At 56.0% G+C, this 10,583-nt stretch overlaps 3 protein-coding genes across 3 annotated transcripts; 2 read left to right on the forward strand and 1 right to left on the reverse strand.

Annotated features, from left to right (window-relative positions):
• Positions 1 to 445: 445 nt before the first annotated feature.
• BZA05DRAFT_389131 (adenylyl-sulfate kinase) lies at positions 446 to 1,208 on the reverse strand. Its single transcript, XM_051482734.1, has one exon. It carries the CDS (start codon positions 1,004 to 1,006, stop codon positions 524 to 526), a length of 483 nt encoding a protein of 160 aa, XP_051341834.1. The 5' UTR covers positions 1,007 to 1,208; the 3' UTR covers positions 446 to 523.
• Positions 1,209 to 2,818: 1,610 nt separating this feature from the next.
• Positions 2,819 to 3,246, forward strand: BZA05DRAFT_389135 (uncharacterized protein). Its single transcript, XM_051482735.1, has one exon. It carries the CDS (start codon positions 2,966 to 2,968, stop codon positions 3,170 to 3,172), a length of 207 nt encoding a protein of 68 aa, XP_051341835.1. The 5' UTR covers positions 2,819 to 2,965; the 3' UTR covers positions 3,173 to 3,246.
• A 6,350-nt stretch (positions 3,247 to 9,596) lies between these two features.
• Positions 9,597 to 10,583, forward strand: BZA05DRAFT_333534 (uncharacterized protein; the record flags this gene model as incomplete). The annotated part of the gene is made up of 2 exons (XM_051480688.1): positions 9,597 to 10,315; positions 10,364 to 10,583. The coding sequence occupies 2 exons, from the start codon at positions 9,597 to 9,599 to the stop codon at positions 10,581 to 10,583; spliced, it is 939 nt and encodes a 312-aa protein (XP_051341836.1).

A 10,583-nucleotide genomic window follows, 5' to 3' on the forward strand; every position in this document is an offset into this window, starting at 1 on the left:
GGAGGAGGGAGGAGGATGGATCAAGTGGGGATTAGATACGCGGGACAGCCCGCGTTCCTGCAGGTAGATCTATAGTAGAGCTGTACTCTATGTATGGAGCATACATATCTCCTCCAAGTGGGAGAATCCATCCCGCGGGGTTGGATCAGGGAGATTTGCTGTTACGATACACCAATTCCCCCCCCCCCCGTCCCCCTCGCCAGCGGCAGATATTTTCCCGCCCGTCGTCGCCGGCGGTCACTCTCGTGTATTTGTTTTCTCTCTCCCCATCCAACTAAACCCGTTATGAAACAGGAAACCAACCGGTCCCCGTCGCCAATCAGTTGGACAAAACACACGATCATTGCGGATATGGATACCGGTGGGTATGTAGTTGTAACAACGAGGCTGCTTCGTTTCGGTATCTATAGTAGGTATTGACGCCTTCCCCCCCCCCCCCCCCCCCCCCCACACACACACACGTGTGACAACAAAAAAACAAAACAAATCAACACACTCAGCACCACCAACACGGACGGAACGTCTATGCCTCAGCCTTCTTGGCCAATTTTACCAGGCCTTTCTCCTCGAGGTAGTCGACAATGATCTTGACGGCGTCCTCGACGCTAACCTGATCGGTGCGGATCTTGATCTCGGGGTTCTCGGGAGCCTCGTACGGGGCCGAGATGCCAGTGAAGTCCTTGATGATGCCCTGGCGCGCCTTCTTGTACAGGCCCTTGGGGTCGCGCTGTTCGGCCACCTCGATCGGGATGTCGATGTGAACCTCGATGAAGGGGATGGGAGGGTTGGCGCTCTCGTGTAAGGCGCGGGCGGATGCGCGGTCGGCGATGTAGGGCGAGATGAAGGAGGTGATTGCGACGGTCGAGGCGTCGGCGAACAGCTTGGACACCTCTGCGATTCGTCGGATGTTCTCGTTGCGGTCCGCCTCGGAGAAGCCCAAGTCCTTGTTCAGGCCGAAACGAACGTTGTCGCCTTGTGGGTGGAAGAAGGTTTGGGTTAGTTGCATTCAATTGCAGGCAGGGAAAGCTGAGTACATACCGTCAAGGCGGTAGGCGGTGACTCCGTTGTGGAGGAGGTGTTGCTCCAGCGCTGTGGCAACGGTAGACTTGCCCGAGGCCGACAGGCCAGTCAGCCATAGCGTCAGCCCTTGCTGGCCATTGAAGGTGTTGCGCTCAGCGCGCGTAAGGCCTTCGTGCCAGGTAATGTTTCTATGACATCGTTTAGACGGGGTTGCGCAAGCTCAGGACGGCCTGGGTTGTTTTTTGGTTTTTGTTTTCATCACCGACGAAAAGGCAACGGCGGGAGGAGAAGACTAACGTTGCCATCTCGATTGAAGACTATTTTTTCCTTCTTCTTTTCTCTTTCCGTAAATCAGGCGGGGTAGGAAGGTCGAGAGCCGAGCAGCGATGCGGGGTAGACTATTACTTTCATTTCAGTTACAACACGCACCAGTGGAGGGGTGAAAACTTACCGAACACGGGCGGTTACTCGGGGGCTAGGGAGGTGACGATGAGGTTGAGGTGAGGGGAAGAAGAGGAAGAAGTAGGAGAAGAAGTAGGAGAAGAAGCTATTCTCTTCATGATGTTTTCGAAGCTGTCGACGTATATTTTTTTTGTTTCCTTAGTCTTTGGTTGGCATCTCGCGATTGCGTGATTTCACGCTTGTTATTCGTTATACTCAGGCTAGCTCCCTTTCCCTCGTCCGTCTCCGGAGGCCGGCAAGGCTTAGTCAACGTCAAGTGAAATCCAGCCCGGGCCCGCTTGTCCGCCCTCGGCCGCCAGCGTGAGGATTGTCCGCCCGCGCTACGATTGTCCCTCGGCGCGACGGTTGCCCTCCGCGCGTACCCAACATAGTAACATAGATACGTGACTACGCGTTTCCTCGTTGAGTCCTCCAGTCGGGTAGAGTACCTTTGTACGCCTGTGCAGTTGTGCGGTCGGATGGGACGGGGTTCTTTAGGCGTTGGGATGATCGCGAGGCTACACACTAGTAGGCGGATCTTCAACGCGATGAAGTTGACAGCACATCCCGTCCAGTTCCAGTCCGTCCAGTCCGTTCGGCCCAGCCCCACATGGGCATCAAGCAGGCAAGCGGGCGAGCCAAGCGGCTGCAGCCTCCTTCTCGGGGGAAGGGGGCTGCTTATCAGAGTTCGCTGGCGTTTTGTGGGGTAGTTAGGAGGATAAGCCCGGCCGCGTGCGTGCGGGCATGCGGGCTTGGGGATCTTGAGGGATGTGCATCCGACATGCGGAGCGAATGCATCATGTATGTACCAAAGTACACATCACCGCCACCGCTACATACGGAATGTATGCGTGCCGCGTGCGGCTGCTGTGAAGGGGAGGCGTAAGCATAACTGAGTATCAATTCCCAGCCACGATGAATGTTCAATGGATGCTTCTCCTGCGTGATGCCGGCAGTGGTCGCTTAAACACATACTAGCACAGTTATCCGCCGTCGGATCACCACCACCACCACCTTCACGAACGGGTCGAACAGTCAACTTTGCGACAACTGCCGACAACCAACAGCCCTCGCCGCAGCCACTGGCGCACCCGCTACACAGCAACGCGGGAAGGCTCGGGAGTTGCTATCGCTGCTGGTTCTTGTGATTGTCGTTGCTATTGGTGTTGGTGTCGCTGTTGGTTTTGCCGTTGCCGTTGCTGTTGGTGTTGGTGTTGGTATTGTTGTTCCTGTTGGTATTGTTGTTGTTATTGCCAGTCGCGTCCTCGACCACTAGCAAGCCAGTAAATGATACGTCGATTCATAAGTCGCGTCTCACCAGGTATCCGATTCGATTCGATTCGATTCGGCAACATCGATCCCTCCCTCCCTCCCTCCCGTCCGCGTCTCAGCAGCTAGATAGGAAGTTATCCAGTGCGAGTTGATTCCTTCCCCGTCCCGCACCGCACCGCATCCCCCGCAGACACAGACACCGAGATTTTCTGCCTTCATCGCATACTCGCCAATGGCCGAGTATGCGTGCGGCAATACTGTGCTGCTATATAGAGTATTCAGTTCGATGGTGCCGATGCCGATGAGTTTCACGTTGTTTTTCTTTCGAGCGCCGTATCGCTTCCCTCTACTATCGTCCTCTGTGGCGGTGTGGCTTTCTGTGGCTATGTATCTACATAATCTACCAGTATTCCCGTGTGTGGCTCGTGCGATTTGGTAGATTGTTTCTCCCGCCACATACCACTTCGTACTATGATATGAGTTACACAGGTAGAATTACTTGCCGTCCCTCTCCCTCAGGCTTCTCCCTCCCCACCTCCCCCCCCCCCCCCCCCCCCCCCCCAGCAGAGCAGAAAACGTGTTCCCAAAATCTCGGGTCTCGCTTCGAACGAGCCGTGGTCGGTAGCTATGGTAGCTAGTCGGGACCTCGTCGGTAGTCGGCAAAAAGCCCGATTTTGACGGTGGCTGCTCGGGCGCGGCGCGGGGGGGAAGCAAGGGAGGGAGGTGGGAGGGAGGGGAGTGTGGGAGGTGTTTCGAAACTTCCATGGAATCAGGCTGATTGTTTTCGCTCTGACCGCTTTTCTTGTTTCTCTGCTTTCTCTTTCTTTCTTACATGCCTACTTGGAAGTTGGTTACCGGCGGGGCGGCAGCGTAGCGTGGGGTCTACTCCACCTGGATGGTCGAAGTTGGGGGTGGTGAAGTTTGCTTGCTCGGGATGGAAGCAATTTCCGCACGACTGGGACCGTGGGAGAGGGAAGGGAAGTTGTTTGGTAATGAACTAACGGTAATTCCTCCCGTCGACGACGGAAGGACGGGAGCACGGGAGGAGGAGGACACTGCGGGAAGAAACAAAGAAAACAAAGAAACAGTCAGCGCGGCGGCGGGGTGACGCGTCGACAGCGACAACGAAGACGTGAGGAGGCGGCCGGTAAAAGTAATAGAGTACCTACCTCATACCGCGCCGTTCTAGAGCTCTGTATCTACAGGTACTCCATCTCAATCCACTCTATGCAGCGTCGTTGTCAATACTTTAACTACCAATTGAGATCGGGGAGATCGTAGAGTAGAGTAAGCGGCACGATCTTCTGCAGTTGCAGTTGCGCGCAGTGCAGCCGGCCGCTTAATTTCCTTTGAAGGGAAGAATGTGTGAAGGTTACCGTAGATATACACTTGTCAGCCAGATTGCAGATTGCAGGAGCGCACAGTAAAGTGCGTTTTCTCGTTCATGTATGTATCATGTACTGTGAGCTCAGCTCGAGGCTGTGTCTCTGTACGTGAATACACAGGTCCGTATGTACTCTATCGTGTATCGACGAGTATGGTACCTTTGTAGATAAACGTAGATGTAGATGTAGATACTCGACCAACGGGTGCATATTGACTGATAAGTACTACCTATACTACTCCCGTGCTATATACATGCCTATCGTCCAGCCTGCCCTCGGGAGTCGGGAAGCTGGATAAGAAGTCTTGGACAGGATAGGATAGAACTCGTTACTCGGCTTCTTGCCGTCGTTTCGAGGACGATTATCATCGAGATGCGGAGACTTGGGACTCGAGCGCCTTAGGTAAGTACCCACGCCCCTCCCCCACTGGCCTAGAATGGCAGGACCTGGGAGGAGGGGTGTTTCAATCAGCGGAACCGTAGGTACCGTACCGTCCCCGCGGTGTTGGTGTCAAACAAAAAGCAAAAAGCAGAGGTGGAGGAGGGAAGGAACCCAAACTGCCGGTTCCCTTTCTTCCTCCTCCTCCTCCACCTCTGTGGCGGTTTGTTTTGGTGCCTGCAATTTGGGGGTGGGGGATGTGGCGTCGATACTTTGGGCATGGCTGCGTACCGTGCCAGCTGGTAACCATACCTAGTACTACTCTGGTTACATCCCGGGGATTCAGTGGATAACTGCGATTTGGTTTGGTTCGCCGGGGGGTGGGGGTTGAGCTTCACTTCTTCAGTGTGGGCGCCGACACCCGGCGGCGGTGAGGAATCACTGACTGACTGTGTTCTCTTTCATGTGCTCGAGTGGACGAGTCACGACTTTCACAGACAACCCGAGCACATGTAACCGTAGAGTATCTACACATGTTTGACGGGAAGCGAAAGGACAATTCCCGTCACAAACCCGGGACTACCTAGTAAATACGAACCTCGTACATGAGCATGAGCGAGGCCGCAGATCGCGTCGACATTCCATGTGTTGCTGACTGACCATTGAAACTCGGCCTTCCCGCAGCCCTATGATGTCGATGCAGTGCATCGGTAAACCTCTCCAGCGCGCGCTCTGTCCGCGTCCCCCCGCCGACAGGATAAACACGGTGTCGTCAGAGTGAGGTGGTAAATGGATAGATACCGGTTTCCTTCCTTGACGTGAAGCATGGGAAGTTTGGGAAGTTGGGAACCGGATAACCAACCTCGAGCTCGGAAGCGAACGCTGTTGGTGCTGGTGCTGCTGGGGTGCTGGGGTGGCGGTGGGGGGGGAGGCCGAAGCTGCTGTCGGGATTGGTGGTTGAAAGGGGGCAAAAGGGCAGGCAGAAAGAGCTTTGGGCAGCTCCGGCTTACTATTTGGGCTGGGGCTGGAGAACGCCACGGTCCGGTTCGAAAGCCCCATTCCTCCTCCCACGGCCACAGCCGAGTGGAGGGAGAGAGAGAGAGAGAGAGAGATGGAGCGGGGGGGTGGCAGGTGGGTGGGTGGGCGTGGAGGAGCTGGAGGAGAGAAGAGGCTCGAGAACAGGCGGTCCCATCAAATTGGATGGCTAGCATAGCAAGTGGCTGTTCGATCTACCGGATTCCGATTCGGTTGATGTTGGATTCTCCCTCCCTCCCTCCCGATTCCGCCCCCAGCCTTTGGTTTGTGACCAACTGGTTATGGCTATGGGTTGTGGGTTGTGGGCTGCATGCCTGTTGTGTTGGAAACTCTGCTCTGCCCGACATCCTCGCCATCATCAGTTCAGCTCAGCTCAGTTGAAAGTGTGGGGCAAGCGTGGGAGTTTTCTGCCTCTCGATAGGCCGGGGGTCGGCGGGCCAATCGAGGTAGAGCAGGGCGTTCGTTGGCTCACAGCGGGCGGCGGGCTTCGAGGAAGCCTCCTCTGTTTGGCCATGTACCATACACACACGACCACTCGCATTCTCTCGCAGCCTATCGATTGAAGGTTGAGTCAAACATTGCGGGCGGGGGGGGGGCTGTACCATACCGTATGATGATTGATCGGCTTCTGCCTGGTTTTCGTAACCCCTCGAGCTCGTGAGTCGTATTCGATTCACGAAACTAACCTCTCGCCCTCGCCTTGAGGTTAACTTTCGGCGGAGCTCATCTCAGCTTTCCCACCAGCGCGAACCTTCAGAACCAACCCGACGGTTGTACCGGGCCGTCAATCAGCCTGCTGATCGAGGACTTCCCTCCCTCATCTGGGTATGTACCGGTACATCGATGGTTATTGGAAGGCCACGGACACAGCACTAATTATTCCCCATCCCTTGATTCGGTACGGCGGTCACGGTAACCACGTAATCTACCTGGCTGTGGAGTAGGGAGGTAGCTATCCAGTTGACTATCCCCGTACCCGGCCAGCTGTGTACATACGAGTAACTCTGGCTGGCTAACTGGCTTTCTGGATAAACAAGTGCCATACCCTACTCCGGTCTCCAGGTCTATGTATGCATCTGGCTTGGAGCTTTGGTATGTTTCGAGTGAAAGGCCCCCATGTCATACCCGCGGTCCGGTCCGGTAGAGTAACTAAGGTAGTTTGGGTACTTACCCAAGGACGAGCGGGAGGGGGGGGGTAGGAGCCCGAGAGAAATGAAATGAAGGATCGATATGGATAAAATGAATGCGAATGGATTCGCACGAATTCCAAACGAATTCGGCCCCCGCGACGACGAGGACCGACGACGACGACGACGACGATGACTAGTATGGTAGAGTGCTAGTACGGTACATGCTCCCAGATTCCCATCATACCGAACTTCGAAGTACCTTACCGACTTGCTCTAGGGTATGGTCTCCCCTTCTTCTTCCGGGGGAGGGGGAAAGCGGCTGCTATACTCTAGCTTCCCCTTCCGCCGGGTGCCCTTCCATCTGGCCGGTGCCTTCCGAATTTCGTTCCTTCTCTCGCTCGCCTCGTCGTGGGTACCTAGGGTAGATGTGTAGTTGAGCCGAAATGTTTGTCATTCCTCGTCTGTGGTTAGGGTGGGTAGAGTAGTTTCGCCGAGATGCCTGTGATTCCTCGTCCGTGGGTAGGGAGGGTACATACTCCAGCGTATTTACGCCGAGATGCTTGTGATTCCTCAGGGCCGCCCAATGCCCACGGGGCGGTGGTCCGAATGAAGCCCCGCCGAGAGCGCAAGTTTGTTTGCTGCCCGCCGAAATATGCAGCTACGGTCTGGGTATCAGCATGTACTCGGGCAGAATTACCATGATCATCATCATTCTGCTCCTCGCTAAGTGAGTGTATCATAGCTGCATACTTCGCATCTTCCTGCCCATACTCGGCTTTTTTCTTTCCCTTCAGGATTTTTGTGGAGGCCCTTAGGCACGCACGGCGCACGCACGCATGCACGTACACACATCCTTCTCGAGGCTTGACTGACCGCGCGATAGATATGCGGCGCACGCAGTAGTTGGCACCACCACCAGCACCACCACCGCCGTTCGCTGCAGCCAGCTGCCAGCCATTATTATTGTTTTCCCCCGACCTTGCAGTGCATCGAAATTCCCGATTCGGCCATTTCCCACGGGCTTCGGATGCTCCACCCCAAATCCTCAGCCTTTGGCGAAAACCCGCCCATTCTTTTTTTATTTATTTTTACACCTTTGCGGCAGAGCGGTTCAGCTTCAAATCTTTGACAGCGAAGACAGCAGTAGTTGACCGACTACGGTAGCAGCGAATAACTGATACATACCTCATACGGCCGTGCCAGGAGCTGTAGGTTGTCAGGTAGGTGGTTATGCCCGCCCGCGCGCCGCTCGGTGGCGGTGTGTTGCAATAATAGCGGCTCCCCCCACTCTGGAGTAGCTGGACGATGGGTGCAGTATCGTCAGTGGATGAGTGAGTGAGTCGGTGAGTAGACATCATTTGCGGGTGGAATATTCCATGTATGTACAGCCAGCCATACGACGACGATGATGATGATGGCGGCCTGTGGCCAGAGGTGGGCTTCAGACAGACCGACAGACCGACAGACCGACAGACCGACAGACCGACAGACAGACAGACAGACAACTGTCATTTCGGCATCGTATCAATCGGACGTTAGCATCGCGATCGTGAATCCGGCTCTTGCACGTTGGTATCCGCGGCGGCTCTCTACTGGCCCATCTGCGACGAGCGACCGTGATTGACTGTCGGCCGCGTCGTCCAGTTGTACACCACATACATAGTTTGAGTACATATCTACTTGGAGATATCTCGTATGTGCTCTACTGCGAAACACTTTGCTTCAGCCACTTTGCGTGCTGCTGTCGGTAACTGCGTAGTGTATCTCGTATTCTATTCTCCACACGCGACAATCAATCGGGGGTTCTTGCGGAGTATCTATCTATCTCCATCTGTTCGGTTCGCGGGCGTTTCTTCGTCACTGCCCGCCTGCGGGCCCTCCTTCCTGTCTGCCTGCCTGCCCTGCCCTGCCTGAGGACTCACACAATTGCTCACGTAGGTACTCTGGAGGAAGTACCTACAGCGGCCAGCCAGCCAGCCAGCCAGCCAGACCCTCTTCTCCCCGACGTCCGTAGTGGTTATGGCCTCTCCGCATCCACACACCATCCATCCATCCACCGCACCCACACCGGCACCGCTATCCTCGCCCACTCACCCACACCCGCATTCGTCTGGAATAGTAGGGCGCTACTAGTCACAGACCAACTATTCCGGAGATTCCCTCTCGCGCTTCCTAGGCCCTTTGCTTTTTCCCCCCGAAAACACCCATTTCGACGTAACAGCGCGGGGGGACCAGGACCCAACCCTCCCACCCCCCATATCCATCCCCCCATTACCCTTTACCCCCAATACCCTTACCCCTAACCCACCCCCCCCATGGCCCGGACTCTAGTCGGCGTAACACCAACAACAACAACACACACAGACTCCCACACAGACTCCCAACTCCCACTCACCCGCACGGCAGTACCATTCCCACGCTACGCCTAACTGCAACCCCTCAACGCCTAATCCCCCCCCAGTCGACTGCCTCACCTCCCATCCAGATATAACACCACACCCGCTCCCTCCAAAAAGATCTTACCCATTCAGCTTCAACTTCAACAACAACTCACTACTACAACCTACTATCACCACTACTACATCATCACCACCTCGAACCGTGGTAAGCTCAGCGCACATTGGCCTTACAAACAACATCGCCCCGTGGAGCAACAGCTGCATTCAAAAATCACCCAACACACACTTTAAGCTTCGAATGCCTCATAGACACCAGAAGCTTCCACAGAATCGTCCCAGCGAATTCAAATATCTTCTCACTCGACCGAACGAATACACTTGACCCCCATCCCACCCACCCGGTCCACAACATCCTTACCTTGAACATCCACACTCAACTATAACAACACCGCCTCTCCCACCTCAACTACCACCGCCACTCCAACTTTAACCACCACTACCACCTCAACCACACACAACCCCAACCAACATCCAACATGAAGTTCCTTGATTCGGTATTCAACGCTTTCCTCTCGAGGGAACAGCGCGAGCGCGTCTCCCAGAACAAGTGGGACAAGTCGATCGCCGCCGCCGCCGCCGAGCTCTGCCTCGAGAGCAACTCCAAGAAGTCGATCATCTCGACTCCTCGATACGCTCCCGCGCTCATCACCGACATTCCTACCTCGCAGCCCATGACTCCGAGTCTGTCGTCCTCCTCCTCCACTACCACTGCGTCGAGCACCAGCTCGCCCACCCGATCGCGACCTTCGACCTCGTACTCGACCTCGCCTCGTCCCGAGTTCCGCCGCCACACATCAATCACCCGCCAGCCCATCAACTACGACAACCTGATGACCGCTACCCCGGCGCCCAAGAAGGCTTCGCGCCGCGCCAGCAACGAGGCGGCTCCCTCGAGCCACCAGCTGCTCTACCCTCTCCCACCTCTGGGACCCATGGAGGGCATCGGCAAGTACAGGCGCTCGGTCGACGTCACCGACGAGTACCTTTCCATGCTCCAGCGCAACACCCTGGCCGCGCTGCAGCCTCTCATCGCCGAGGACGACCGTGTCTCGCGCTTCAAGCGTGACACCACCACTCCTCCTCGCGCTTACAGTGTGTCGCCACCCATGGAGCGACAGCTGGCCATGCAGCGGGATCTCGAGAAGTGGGCTGGAGAGCTCGAGGAGGCCGGCATCGCCCACCCCATCCTCGAGGAGTTTGAGGATCTGCCCAGCGAGAGCGAGATCGCCGTCAAGAACAACAGTCGCCCGGTACGCGTGGCCTCCAAGCGGAGGGCGCACGCAGGAAGCAGGGAGCGCAGCAAGGGAGGAGCCAAGAGGGCCTCCGGACAGAGGCAAGGACCTCAGGCACAGGGAGGTATCAGCCGTGGAGTCAAGGGAAAGCAGGGTGGATACAAGTCTCGCGCCAAGAAGGAGATGGAGATGAGCGCCAGCATGGAAACTCTCGTCTCTGGCGAGGAGTAA

The sequence above is a fragment of the Tricharina praecox genome (genome assembly GCF_024521635.1).
Source record: "Tricharina praecox strain CBS 144465 chromosome Unknown BZA05scaffold_5, whole genome shotgun sequence".
Classification (NCBI taxonomy): domain Eukaryota; kingdom Fungi; phylum Ascomycota; class Pezizomycetes; order Pezizales; family Pyronemataceae; genus Tricharina; species Tricharina praecox.